At 35.3% G+C, this 15,647-nt stretch overlaps 1 protein-coding gene and 1 long non-coding RNA gene across 7 annotated transcripts in view; one reads left to right on the forward strand and one right to left on the reverse strand.

The window, feature by feature from the left end:
* LOC137252482 (uncharacterized) overlaps nucleotides 1-15,647 on the forward strand; it is a 613,814-nt gene that overhangs the window by 392,820 nt on the left and 205,347 nt on the right. The gene's annotated exons all lie outside the window — the stretch shown is intronic.
* Nucleotides 1-15,647, reverse strand: part of sff (sugar-free frosting) — a 122,571-nt gene that overhangs the window by 41,023 nt on the left and 65,901 nt on the right. For all 6 annotated transcript variants that reach the window (XM_067788243.1, XM_067788246.1, XM_067788245.1 and 3 more), the window contains one exon: nucleotides 14,070-14,164. In XM_067788243.1, coding sequence (XP_067644344.1) covers nucleotides 14,070-14,164 — 95 coding nt within the window. The remainder of the gene's footprint in view (nucleotides 1-14,069; nucleotides 14,165-15,647) is intronic.

Below are 15,647 nucleotides of genomic sequence, written 5' to 3' on the forward strand. Positions count from 1 at the left end.
TTTATTAAATAATTTGTTAAAAATAAACGATTGTAAGGACACAAAGAAGTATATTTTTACTATGGCATTATTGTGCATATTTGATTAGAACTAACACTGCATTATCGGCATTTGCTAACATTCGCCAGAAGGTAGTGCAAGCAGATGTAAGTTTCTATTAATAGATGATTGATTGATAGACCAGCTGATTTCTGTTGATATTTGATATAAGACTTTTGTATTTTGTTGCGCAGGATGCGCACGGATCCGGCTAGTATTCGCTAAATAGTAATTGAGTGATCTCAAAATGGTCCCAAAATATCCCAAATACAATCCCTAGTACAACCTCGAAACGATCCTGAAGTTGTCACAAAATTATCACAAAAACTATCTCGACTTAGCTCCGAAGTTATGCCGGAATGGCTCCACACTAGTACAAAAATGTTCCCGAACAAAATCCGCCGCAATGACCGCCGTGAACAGTTATCTATAAAAAAATCAATTGACGGCTCTCCCGAGAAAGCCCTCAAATTATCTCGAAACCAAGCCCTAAATAATTTCGAAAACGAACTCGAAACTATTTCGAACGCTTCCCACGGCAGTTAGTTCTTCGTACCGGAGCGACTCGGGATCTTTTCTTTCCGACCAAGGGGAGTCATTTCAGTGTAACCTCGTTAATACAACAACAATCTATTTCGAAGTCATACTGAAGTAGTCTCGAAAAAAAATTTTACAATCGCACAAAAGTATCGATGTTATCTCAAAACGGCTCCCAAATATTCCAAATAAGATAACGAGCACATTCCCGAAATAATACCCAAAAAGTTGTAAAATGATTCCAAAAACAATCCCGAAGCAGTGCAAATATGATACCGAACACTATCCGAAATGGCCTCGAAATGGTACAAAAATGATGCCATAGACAATCCGAAGCTAAATAATAGAAAAATGGTATCTTCAAAAACAATTCCGAAAGCGTACCTGAAATTATCCCAAAAGGGTTCGTACATTTTCTAGAAATATTCCCGAAAATACACACGAAATAGTTAAATCTAATAAATCGATCAATCCCATTTCCACATCAACTCATAGTAATTATAATAAATTATTAGATAGTTGCTTCAAATATTTGCGGAAGTATAAAGAATTTAACTTTCTCTCCACTTTTTCAAAACTCTGGACATATTGATATATCGAATGCTGAGTGGAATAGAAATCTATATGAGCTGTGGTTTCGATTCGAAAACTCCCTGCCTTAGAAGACTTTAGAAAAACGTCCTATTTCAGAATGTGTTTGAAGGATTCAAAAAGGCCTTACTTAGAGTTTAATTCAATAACGCCCTATCTGAGCATAAATTCAATGCATTTTACATGAGATAAGCCGTTCATCAACCGAACTCTCAGAGTTTTTCAAATAGGCCGTTTTTGAAACATATCCATAGATAGCATAGGCTGGCAGCCGTGATAGGATGATAATCTAATCAGCATTCAATATAAATACAGCAATTTACTCAAAAATTGAACTGGTCTTGAAAAGCGAGAAACTGCCTGCCTACCTCTAACAAAGTATTTTCTCGCTGTTGTTTTTGGTAAAGACACTCCCCGAAGGTTTTGTGGAGTGTTAGACATGTTAATGGTCCGTTGCTGGATATAGATCCGTTGCGTTTCGGTAACAAGCACCATTCAGGTACTAGCCAGGTACCATCTCTGGAATATTGGAGATATTAGTACATCAATTATAAAGTTTGATAGGTATTGAATTTGGAAACCCGGATGTACTCATAACTTGAAAATTTCAGATTTCGCTCCATATTGATATAAGTGTGCGATATCATTAACATGGACTAAATTAACTCAGCTTTTTGGCAGCTTCCTGATCCTGCCTACGCGTCCAAAACATTATATTGCCCTCAAAATTACGGCTGATGACATGAAAATTTCTTCCAGATCAGATGATAACTAAATTTGGGGACCTATAAAACCTACTTACACACATATATAAAATCTAGTGCTAGCCAATCTATCTTTTCCCTCGAAACAAACTTACTCTTGTGAGGTATTTTTTAAACAACACTGCTGTTATTCCATCTTAAATCGACCCATCTGATTAATATTTCTAGAATAAATTAAATAAGTCTGTTTAAGCCTTCAACTCATCTCATTCGCAATTCTTCTTAAGCTTCATAATATACTATTAATAAACTCTAAGCCTTCTTTTGCTTTGCACATTTAGCTGGCTTTATTTACTAATTAACAAGTAAGGACGGGACTGTCTTCGGCTATTCCGAAGACTTCATACCTTTCATGAATGGGTCTGAACAATAAACTTATCCCGTTCGTAATCTCCGAATAATCGGATGTATAAGATAAGAAATATCTAGTGAACAGATCTACATACCTAAACGATTTTTAAGATAAATATAAAATAAAAAATAGGTAGGTACTTTGTGTGAGGATGCAAAGTTTCAGGTTTTTTGTGGTCTGCGTGTAAAAACTATGACTACGAATCACGTATTTCAACAATATATGACGAAAACGTAACTATTTGATGAAATGTTTTGAATTTTGAAGCTTCTAGCCGTAAAAAAGGGGCAAAAAAATACAGTTTATATGGGGTATATGTACCACCGATCTCTATGATTTTCTCAGACAACAATATATGCTATATACGTAAGCATTTGGTGAAATTTGAAGCTTCTAGCTGTTAAAATGGGGAAGAAATTGCGCAAAGTTTCTTATCTGAACAATCGGTTGTATGAGATATATACTATATATACAACCGATCTCTATGATTTTTTCAGACAACAATATATGCTATATACGTAAGCAATCGGTGAAATTTGAAGCTTATAGCGGTCAAAATGGGGTAGAAATTGCGAAAAGTTTCTTATCTGAACAATCGGTTGTATGAGATATATACTATATATAAAACCGATCTCTATGATTTTTTCAGAAAACAATATATGCTATATGCGTAGGCATTTGGTGAAATTTGAAGCTTCTATCTGTTAAAATGGGGAAGAAATTGCGCAAAGTTTCTTATCTGAACAATCGGTTGTATGAGATATATACTATATATACAACCGATCTATATGATTTTCCCAGACAACAATATACGCTATATACGTAAGCAATCGGTGAAATTTGAAGCTTATAGCTGTTAAAATGGGGTAGAAATTGCGAAAAGTTTCTTATCTGAACAATCGGTTGTATGAGATATATACTATATATACAACCGATCTCTATGATTTTTTCATACAACAATATATGCTATATACGTAAGCAATCGGTGAAATTTGATGCTTATAGCTGTTAAAATGGGGAAGAAATTGCGCAGTTTCTTATCTGAACAATCGGTTGTATTAGATATATACTATATATACAACCGATCTCTATGATTTTTTCAGACAACAATATATGCTATATACGTAATCAATCGGTGAAATTTGAAGCTTATAGCTGTTAAAATGGGGTAGAAATTGCGCAAAGTTTCTTATCTGAACAATTGGTTGTATGAGATATATACTATATATACCACCGATCGCAATGATTTTTTCAGACAACAATATATGCTACATACGTAAGCATTTGGTGAAATTTGAAGCTTCTAGCTGTTAAAACGGGGAAGAAATTGCGCAAAGTTTCTTATCTGAACAATCGGTTGTATGAGATATATACTATATATACAACCGATCTCTATGATTTTTTCAGACAACAATATATGCTATATACGTAAGCAATGGGTGAAATTGGAAGCTTATAGCTGTTAAAATGGGGTAGAAATTGCGAAAAGTTTCTTATCTGAACAATCGGTTGTATGAGATATATACTATATATACAACCGATCTCTATGATTTTTTCATACAACAATATATGCTATATACGTAAGCAATCGGTGAAATTTGAAGCTTATAGCTGTTAAAATGGGGTAGAAATTGCGCAAAGTTTCTTATCTGAACAATTGGTTGTATGAGATATATACTATATATACAACCGATCTCTATGATTTTTTCAGACAACAATATATGCTATATACGTAAGCAATCGGTGAAATTTGAAGCTTATAGCTGTTAAAATGGGGTAGAAATTGCGAAAAGTTTCTTATCTGAACAATCGGTTGTATGAGATATATACTATATATACAACCGATCTCTATGATTTTTTCATACAACAATATATGCTATATACGTAAGCAATCGGTGAAATTTGAAGCTTATAGCTGTTAAAATGGGGTAGAAATTGCGCAAAGTTTCTTATCTGAACAATTGGTTGTATGAGATATATACTATATATACAACCGATCTCTATGATTTTTTCAGACAACAATATATGCTATATTCGTAAGCAATCGGTGAAATTTGAAGCTTATAGCTGTTAAAATGGGGTAGAAATTGCGAAAAGTTTCTTATCTGAACAATCGGTTGTATGAGATATATACTATATATACAACCGATCGCAATGATTTTTTCAGACAACAATATATGCTACATACGTAAGCATTTGGTGAAATTTGAAGCTTATAACTGTTAAAATGGGGAAGAAATTGCGCAAAGTTTCTTATCTGAACAATCGGTTGTATGAGATATATACTATATATACAACCGATCTCTATGATTTTTTCAGACAACAATATATGCTATATACGTAAGCAATGGGTGAAATTGGAAGCTTATAGCTGTTAAAATGGGGTAGAAATTGCGAAAATTTTCTTATCTGAACAATCGGTTGTATGAGATATATACCATATATACAACCGATCTCTATGATTTTTTCAGACAACAATATGTGCAATATACGTAAGTATTTGGTGAAATTTGAAGCTTCTAGCTGTTAAAACGGGGAAGAAATTGCGCAAAGTTTCTTATCTGAACAATCGGTTGCATGAGATATATACTATATATATAACCGATCTCTATGATTTTTTCAGACAACAATATATGCTATATACGTAAGCAATTGGTGAAATTTGAAGCTTATAGCTGTTAAAATGGGGTAGAAATTGCGAAAAGTTTCTTATCTGAACAATCGGTTGCATGAGATATATACTATATATACAACCGATCTCTATGATTTTTTCAGACAACAATATATGCTATATACGTAAGCAATGGGTGAAATTGGAAGCTTATAGCTGTTAAAATGGGGTAGAAATTGCGAAAATTTTCTTATCTGAACAATCGGTTGTATGAGATATATACCATATATACAACCGATCTCTATGATTTTTTCAGACAACAATATGTGCAATATACGTAAGTATGTGGTGAAATTTGAAGCTTCTAGCTGTTAATACGGGGAATAAATTGCGCAAAGTTTCTTATCTGAACAATCGGTTGCATGAGATATATACTATATATACAACCGATCTCTATGATTTTTTCAGACAACAATATATGCTATATACGTAAGCAATCGGTGAAAGTTGAAGCTTATAGCTGTTAAAATGGGGTAGAAATTGCGAAAAGTTTCTTATCTGAACAATCGGTTGTATGAGATATATACTATATATACAACCGATCTCTATGATTTTTTCAGACAACAATATATGCTATATACGTAAGCAATCGGTGAAATTTGAAGCTTATAGCTGTTAAAATGGGGAAGAAATTGCGCAAAGTTTCTTATCTGAACAATCGGTTGTATGAGATATATACTATATATACAACCGATCTCTATGATTTTTTCAGACAACAATATATGCTACCTACGTAAGCATTCGGTGAAATTTGAAGCTTCTAGCTGTTAAAATGGGCTAAAATTTGCGAAAATATATATATATACTATATATATACTATATACCACCATATATATACTATATATACCACCGATCTTTATAATTTTTTCAGACAACAATATATGCTATATACGTAAGCATTCGTTGAAATTTGAAGCCTCTAGCTCTTAAAATAGGGCAGTAATTACGAAAAGTTCCTTATCTGAACAATCGGTTGCGGGGGATATTTACTATATATACGACCGATCTCATCAATTTTCAGGCAACAATATGTGCAATATACGAAAGTATATGGTGAAGGTTGAAGCTTCAATCTGTTAAATTGGGTAAGATATTACAAAAATTCTTTTTTTCTGAAAAATCGGTTGTATGGAGGATATATGCTATAGTGGTCCGATCCGGTCGGTTCCGACAAATGTCTAATCGGACACCCAAATACACCCGCTCACCAATTTTTATCAAGATATCTCAAAAATTTAGGGACTAGTTTGCATACAAATAGACAGGCGGACAGACGGACATGGCTAAATCAACTCAGCTCTTCAACCTGATTATTTCGGTATACTTAATGGTGGGTCTATCTATTTTCCTTTAAGGACTTACAATTTTCGGTTTCGTGACGAAATTAATATACCATTTCATTTTCATGAAAGGTATAATAAACACCTATACATATGCAGGCATGTAAGTACACTCGCGCACATACATACGATGAGATCCATCTCCTGCTGCGAAACTCTCAGGGAATATGAATTACTGCTTTTCTGTTTATAAATGAAAGTTCTTCAGTGACCTGAATAAACAGTGCCGATTACACTTTCATAACTTTTTGAATTATATACACACATAACATATTCAATTTATGTATAACTATATGCCTTTTTAGATATATGAATTGATTATATGAATGGAAAATGAAAATTGTATCTAGAATTTCAATGTGCCAAATACTTAGTACACAATTAATCTTGAGCTTTTGCAGATTGTTATAGGCTAAAGCGTTATCCTCATTTTTTACATACATATGTCAAAAGGATTTGCTCGCTCAGTCTTAAAAAATGCTAGAAACGAAACAAGCATGACAGCGTGCCCACTTTGATTACCAAGATCGTGGAGCTCTTCCAATTTCGCTGGGTTTTATTTACTTAAAAATTTCGAACTTCCCCCTTAGCTTAGGGGTATGCCTATTTCGACACTGGTTGCTTTTCGGGATCATTTGGTACTTTTTTGTAATCATTTAGTCAATGTTCGGAAAAAATATTTTATGAATACGAACATTATCGGGACTTTATCACTTGTTATCGATAACAACAGTTATCGAAGAGCTATCGGTTTATTATCGGCTATTCATCTATCTATATATTTATATCGAGAAAGTATCGGTTTATTGTCGAAAAAATATGAATTTTTTATCGATATTTTGTCGATTTTTTATCGAAAAGTTTTGACTTGTTATTGAAAAATATCGATTGTTTAATCGAAAATATATCGCCTTTTATTCGAAAAGTTATTTATTTGTTATTAAGGAAACACAGATTTTTAATCGAAAAAATATCGATTTGATAGCGGAGTTTTTCTGATATGTGTGTAATCCTTAGCTTCCCGGTTTGTTATCGAAAAGCTACTGCAAACGTTCCTAAAATGATTACCAAAATGGTCCTGGATGATGCCATTTTGGGTATTGTTTGCCAGAACAATGGACGTTTGTTGCAGAAACTTCTTCTACCTGTAGGGATAAAGACACTCTCCGAAGACTTTGGGAGTGGTGTTATCGATGTTGATGATCCTATGCCTAAAATAGATCTGGAACGTTCCGGTAGCAGTGACCACTGAGATAATAGCCGCACCATATCGTAAATCATTCAGTCAATTCCGTTGAGAGTTTCGGGCCGCCTGCTAAATATATTATAACGAATTTTGTGAATCCTTGATTATTTCGTGCCTTCTGTTATCGAGTCGCTGAATTATCGAATAAATAACTCAAATATTCAGTATAATGAAACATTCTTTATTGATAGTATTGACAGTATTCTCGAACAATTGCATCTCATAGCAAGGTTTTTAGCTATATACATGTATATGTGTGATTTATGTCATCTTAGCTCTCTTAGCTGATGATTACATGACTGTTTTTCGTTTTTCTTCGATCTTAGCTGCTGACTACAAGTTTTTGTGTGAAATGTTTTCTTAGCTTCACTGTTTTCATGTATGTGTGGCTGCTTGTTTTGATGATTGCATGTATATGAGGCTGCTTGCTTTGCTGTTGTTGTGCAAGAACATATAGCGATTATTTGGAGACTACACTGAATACCTCACATTCTTTTTAGCCGCTCTGTATCTTACTGAACTTCTTGAAGGTCTTCTTTCTTTTATCTTCTACCATTTTCGTTCCTTATCTACCAAATTTTTTCTTCCTTCTTGTCCTTTTGTCCCGCTTTCTTTCAGTCAATTATCCTCTCTATCATATTGCTCTTCTTCCCATTTCATTTGCCTTATCCTTTCTTCCTTCTCTGAATTAAACTTCTTCTTCTTAAAAAATTTGCCTTTCAAGTATATTTAGATAGAGATATTTAAAGGCAAAAGGCTCAACCCTGGTTAAAATTAGAATCATAGATTTCGCAGCAGATTTTGCGGATTAGCTTTAGAACTCCAAACACATTTTTTTCACAAAAGGTCATTAAACCCAAAACATGGATACGAGTTTTATCCTTTGTATTATATGGGCTACATAAAAACGATGTTCACAAATTAAAGCTTATTACACACATACATCTGCGATGCGCTAGCTTTTGCTTTTGATTTGTTTGTTTTTATAATTTTGCTGTTCTTTTTTACTTTATTCTCAATCCTCAATTTTAGTTGGTCGACAATAACAAAACGCGTGTCACTAATGAAAATTTATATCCGTTTCCAATAAAAGCAAACACTTAGGGAAAAAATAACAAAAATAAAAAAGTAAAAAAAAAAAAACAAAGAACAAAGAAAAGCTCAGCAAAATAACAACTGAAAATGTTAGCAGACATAACAAACGAATAATACATTTTTGTTTGCCCAAAATACCCTTGAGAATAGGAACAAAAGTTTTAGACTTTTGGGTGCAAATACGTATGTATGTATAGCACACAAATACCAATATATAAAAAGAATTCATATGAACCTTTAATAATAAAAAAGGAACAAAACATTTAAGCGATAATCGAAAAAATTAGCTGAATAAAATTTTTTTTCTGGAAAAATTTCGCTGTCAAATCACAGTCAATTGTTTGAGTTTACGAGGTGTGGCAAGTAAGTTCCGCGAATTCGTACAAAAAACAAAAAACAAGAAATTTCAGTTTTACGAAAAATTTTACTCTCGATCTTCACAATCGTCTTCCTCTAACTCCATACAACGATACGAACATTTCTCTCATGATTGGAAGCTGCCTTGCTGGTCCTTCGAAGTAAGCCCGTTAAGCACCACGGTTATAACTTCTTGTAGCTTCTGCTCGCTGCCATGATAAGCTCGCTTGAAGTGCGACTTCATCTTGGGGAATAGAAAAAATTCGCAGAGAGCAATATCGGTGCTGTAGGGTGGGTGAGGCATGGGGTGCCTTATTATGCCCAAAACTCATGTAGAACGAACGAAGAAAAAGTAATTTGTCATGATACAAGATCCAGCTACCTTTAGCGAGTTTGGGTTGCACACAAAACAAAAAACAAAAAAACACGTTCCCGCAGCCTCTCCAAAATGATAAAATATAATTTTGCAGTCACTGTTTGGCTAGCTGGAATGCATTTACGATCAACAATGCCAAGGATGTCGAAAAAAAAACAACATTGACATAATTGTGACTTTGACATGCTCGCTTTCGTTGGCCGCCCCCAACCCCTTTTTACACCTAGTGTTGTCTTTGTTAACGCATCTCAGGGTCATACTAAAATATCCAAGTCACATCACCAGTGACTACCGTTTTGGGTTTTTCGCCAAGTTTTACTACAAATTGAATCACAACACGTTGCTTGTAAGGCACGTAACACATTTTCACTACGTCACTAGTAAAGTTACTTGCAAAAAAAACGCATAAAACATAAACCAAAGGTGCTAGCTACTTTAACTTTGAACCCTGCACCTAAAGGAAGATCCACCCTCTTAGACAGATGATGACGAATGAAAAAAGTGTTGACAGTTTTTAAAATTAAATTTCCGGAACTTAATGCTCATACCTCGTATCTGCATGTGAGTCAAAAACATGTAGTTGGCGTGAGACTGCCAATTTAACCAAAGGAGCAGCCAAGGTATTAAGCAGTTAAAAGGCAGTTTGGTGAAGGCCAAAGAATTTTTGTATAATTTTGTTTTTCGGTTTTTCAATACGAATGGAACAATAAATAAAACAATGGATTCGGGCATGTGCGCATGTAAGGAATCTGATTGCGAAGCAATTATATTTTTGTATTGATTAAACGAGTAGGCGACTGTTTTGAATAATAAAAGTTTTAACGTGTAGAGGATAAATTGAAAAAACGAATACTGTAATGAATTCCAAGGATATTGTTATGTATAAATGTGTAGAAAACTCCATTCCGGTACTATATGTGAACTGATCAGATTATTGAGAAAACAGTTCTCGATAAAACCAAGCTCTACTTGGTTGGTTGCTGTGCTGCCGGGCGGGCGAGACCAAGTCCAAGTAGTGCTCTAGGCGCCATTTTGATGCATTTTTTTCCATGAAATTATTTCTACGCGAACCATTTTGTTAGTTCAGTAAACCTGCTGATGCCATTTATGGAGCATTTCGATACCTCACTTAGATCGGACATCACAAAACTGCACAGAGTTTAGTACCTGATATTTGCCAAGGCTGGCCACGCGCAGACGAAATGCTTGGTCGTTTCCTTATAACCTTCTCGGTGGTACCTCGTCCAAATGTCATTGAAAGGGATTCCCATTCTTTTCTAGACAATTTTAGTAAATCCTCCTTTGTTTATTGATTGTAGTCAGCCCAAATTCTTTTGGTGATCATACGTGAGCTCGTAGAGTACCAGTTTTCTTGAAATGGGTAAATATGTCACATTTTATTGATGTAAGCGGACGATATACCGCTACTGTTTTAGTGATATATAACAATGCACCGGTCTTTGCCAGTTCATCCGCTTTCTCACAGCCATCTATATTCCTGCGGCCTGGTACCCATGTGAGTGTAATGGTTATTGAGTTATCTGGATTGCGCTGCACCTTCTTACAGTTATCGAGGGCCTTAGAGGACATAGGTGGTGAGTCTAACACAATCAGCGTTGCTTTATTATCTGAGAATATGCATACCTCTCGCCCAGTTACAGAGTTTTCCAACAGGAAGCAACAGGGTTCTCTGTTATTCATTTCGGACTAGCCCGACTGCATTAAGCCCGACTCAATAGCACTAAAATTAGATATGGTCATCGAATCTCTGGGCTAGGTTTTCGCTCCCATTATGTAAATGTGACTACAACTGATCTGTGGGATTGCTGATAATCACTTCCCAAAATATAAGCCCTTAACTGTGTTTGTCTTTAAAGGGCTTAGGTTTACAGAGCATAGGTTTAAAATAGACTACAGTGAACATGAAAACAATACAATGGACGATATGTAGTCCAAACGTTGTTTTCTGTACTTGTCGCTTTGCAGTTTCAAGAAAAAAACTAGCTTCGAATCTTAATACTTCTCAAATTTCAAATAGGTGGCAACTCTTTGGAAATATCGTACGTATCAGCATCTTAGTAAGAAAGCTAAGAAGTAGCACGATTCCTATATGCGAGATTTGGTCCAAATGGATCGAATAAATATAATAAAGTTAGGTGGCAACAGAAGTTGCATATGATCCGTCAAGCAGGAAAGGCGTGGACTAAAGCGGGGGCTGCAAAATTTCTAAGATCATGTATAAAGCCTACAATGTTAGAATCACAAAGTGGCTCATACCTCTGAAGAGAGGAGACTTAAGGCTCACGATGGGCATACTGACTGGACACTGCCTTCTGGCGTCACATGCTTATAAGTTAGATCTCGTCAGTAACAGCAGATGTTGGATGTGCGATCTGCAGAAAGAAACGGTTGAGTCCGTTCAGTGTTCATATCCTGCGCTCGCCAGGTCAAGGTTCCAACTTTAGGGGCGGTAGAGTTGCCCGATCTTGAGGCAGCAATTAAGCTGGATCCTAGAAAACTGCTAGTATTTGCCAAGAGGACGGAGTTAATTTATAACATACTCGTATGTCCTGGCATCTGATTGGGGTTCTTCCGTTTGGTCGTCAAACAAATTCTGGTAACACCATGGACACATTCAGTCTATGTGAGCTCTTTACTGACCGGCCAGTTCAACCTAACCTAACCTAGGTGGCAACACTGTATGGTAAAAATAGTGACAAATATTTTTGTTTGATACCCATTTCAATATACTTTACTTAGTTTGTTTAAAGATGTTAAATAAGTGGCAACTTTCTACAAACCTGCTAATCCTCAGCATCATAGTGAAATAAAGTTGAGGAGCAAGCCTAGGTGGCAGCTCTACCCAAGAACATTTTTATTAAAATATGGCTTAAAATATGTGAAAACATTTACGCAAAAGGTCTTAGAAGGTATAAAGCGCTATCTATGTACCAAATTTCATCCACATTCAAGCTGTTCCGAAAGAGTAGTGGATATAAAACCGAATATATATATCAGATGGTAACCCTAGGTGGCAACTCCCCATGCATATCAACTTATATAGAGCTAAGTGCCACATTTGTCCATTTGTAATCGATTGACGGACTAACTTTGAAGGGTATGCACTTGTATCGTACATGCTTGAACATTTTGGAAGTACTCGGCACTGTTTTGTCAATGTTTCGGGATGACTGCAGAAACACTTCGGGGCTATTTTAAGGACCATTTTGAAACAATGTTTGGGGCAATTACAAGATCACTTCTAAATTATTTTTGTAATCACTTCGAGACTGTTTTGGAACAAATTCAGAATAACTTCGGGACTAGTTTAGATATATATAATTTCGACACATTTTCTGCATAATTTGGAAACTATTTCGGAACAGTTGCAGGATCACTCCAGGATCGCTTCGGGGCTTATTCCCGAATAATGATTTTGAAGTGGTCCCATAGATGTTCCGAAATTAGTTGGAAATAATCTCGATATGACCTGGAAGTTGTCCTGATAACTGAAATTGTCCTGAAGTGATTTTGAAATTGTTTCAAATTGTGTAACAGTCCAAAAATGGTCTCGACATATTCTCGAATTGATTTGGAAAATCATCCAGAAGTGATTTTGAAATTAATCCAAAGTTACATAGAATAAGTTTCGAAATATTACTCTACATAATCCCCAAATGTTCCTGTAGTCATCCCAAAATATTGACGTAGCAGTCCAAAAGAGGTCCCCTAATTACCAATTCTATTGAAAAAAAAAATACCGCTCATCAAATATTTAAATACTGTAACGAATTCTGGGAAATTCCTTCCTGGGAAATACACCTTCTGCTAACGTTCGAATCGTTGAACTGTTGAATAAATAACTCCAATATTCAGTATTGTAAAATGGACTTTATTAGACTACCTTGGGAGTAGTACTTCACAAGTATACCTCACTAATAGCGTGTTTAAATCAAACTGATTACTGATTCCTCAGCTTAAGCTGCTTTTATACTCTCGGCTTCCTCGTTCGATCATTTCTCGTTATGTCTAGACGTTTCACGTACATACCTTCTAGAACAATTGTATCTCATGCTTGGTTATTTAGTTATATACATATATATCTGTAGTTTATGCTGTTTTTCTAGTCATATGCGTTTTTATGTGTGAGTAACAACTTCTGCTCTTAGCTGCCGGCTACATATATATATGCGAAATACTGTTCCTGTTTCAAGCTGCTGGTTGTGTGTATGGAATATTCTTTGTTGCCATGTACATAAGTGTGGCTGCTTGCTTTAATGGGTACATGTACATAAGTGTGGCTTCATGCTGTTTTTGTTGTTGTGATTATTTACTAACAACATATTGATGCTAATATTCGCCACAATACCAAATAAACTAGTTTCCCTCGATGGCTCAATTAAATGCCGACTAAACCAAAAATAGTTTACACGTGCCATAGTCCGAGTATACAAACACAAAATATTTTTGAAATTTATCTACTTAAAACCAAACATCCACTTCCAGTTTCTGTTGTTAAAAATAACTAGAAATGCCCACAAAAATTTACTATATGTCCTTCCAACTAATGACTTATATCGTTAACACTAAAGCTGTCTTAACCCATCTGTAACTTACAACAATCCATTTACTTACTATATTAAGATCGATTTTGCTTTCTCTGCATAGTTTTCTATACATTTTTTTAAGTTTTCAACTTACCTTCATTAACACCGATTCGCTGAGCTTTTCACGATTGATTATTTTAATGGCCACCTTACGTCCGAGCACACAATGAACGCCCAGCTTAACGAGTCCTGTAAATGGTAAAATTAAAAGGAATATAAATCTATATGACTGTTGTTGTTAGCATGTGTGTGGTTGAATTTATGTGAGTTGAGTGAAGAAGGTAAACTAAGAGTTAACATCATAAATAGAAATTTTGAAAAGCAATTTTTATAAAACTAAGGCATACATAAATACAATCAAAGAAAACGTACGCAGTGCCAATTCCTATCGATTATACAAAATGACATCCGTGCATACGCTTAAACTACTTATTAGGACGGTTAATTCTGTTTCAAGAACAAGCCGGTGGTTAAAAGTGCTAACAATCATTTTGAGAATAGATATTGTAACGAATTTTGGGGAGTTCCTGATAATTGTGGGTCTTCTGCTAACGTTCGAACCGCTGAACTGTCGATTAGTAACTCCAATATATAGTATTGCAAAATGGTCTTTATTTGGACTACTTTTGGGGTAGTACTTCACAAATTCAATTATACTTCACTACTAGCGTATTTAAATCAAAACTGATTAGTTATTCCTCAGCTTGCGCTGCTTTTATACTCTCTGTTGCCTCGTTCGCATATTTCTCCTATAGTCTAGACTTTTTACGATGTTACCTTCTGGAACAGTTGTATCTCATACTTGGTTATATAGCTATATGCGCGCGTATGTGTGAGTAACATCTGCCCTTAGCTGATGACTACATAATATGTTTTATGTGTATGTGAATTATCTCTTCGCTTCGAGTTGCTGATTATGTGTGTGGAATATTCTTCGTTGTCTTGTACATAAGTGTGGCTGCTTGCTTTAATGTGTACATGTAAATAAATATGGCTGCTTGCTTTTTTTCTGGTTATTATTTTCTAACAGAATAGTGATACTAATATTCACCACAATATTAACGAGGAATAATTTTATAGAGATTTTGTGTCACTCATGAAGGAATGAATCGAGGTCGCTGCAGGGTAAATATTTTCATAACATTTGTTTCATGAGGGATCTAATAGGCTAAATGTTCTGCACAATTATTTCTCGTCAATTTTCACTACATATATTCACCCCGAGTCTGGGGAATGCGAACAGTCTGGATGGGACATACGGTATCTAGGGTCGCGGTAGAAAGAAGGGGAGAATCAGGCCACTACGTCATATTCAGTTTGAGGCCGGATTTAGATTTGCAGGATGCCTAGCTGAAAGTAAGTGTTAGAATTATTGCAAGCGACTCGCCTTATATGTAAGGGGTAATAACTTTATATGTAGCCTAACCCTGTTTTGCGGTAGCCAGCCCGGAAAAAGACTTGAAGTAAAGACGGGAATGAGGCAGTTAGGGAAAGAGAACCGGACAGTATTGAACATTTTTCAACACTTGAACGCAGCGCGTAATACTTTGCTGCGAGCATTCCTGACTCTCTATCCGGATTTAGTACAAAGGATCATCTAGCAGGAAAAAAAGACAGCAGTCAGTTGAGTGTGCTTTTAGGATACTGATGTGGGAGGAGCCGGGGTGGCAGC

Source organism: Eurosta solidaginis, chromosome 5 (genome assembly GCF_040869045.1).
Source record: "Eurosta solidaginis isolate ZX-2024a chromosome 5, ASM4086904v1, whole genome shotgun sequence".
Taxonomy (NCBI): Eukaryota; Metazoa; Arthropoda; class Insecta; order Diptera; family Tephritidae; genus Eurosta; species Eurosta solidaginis.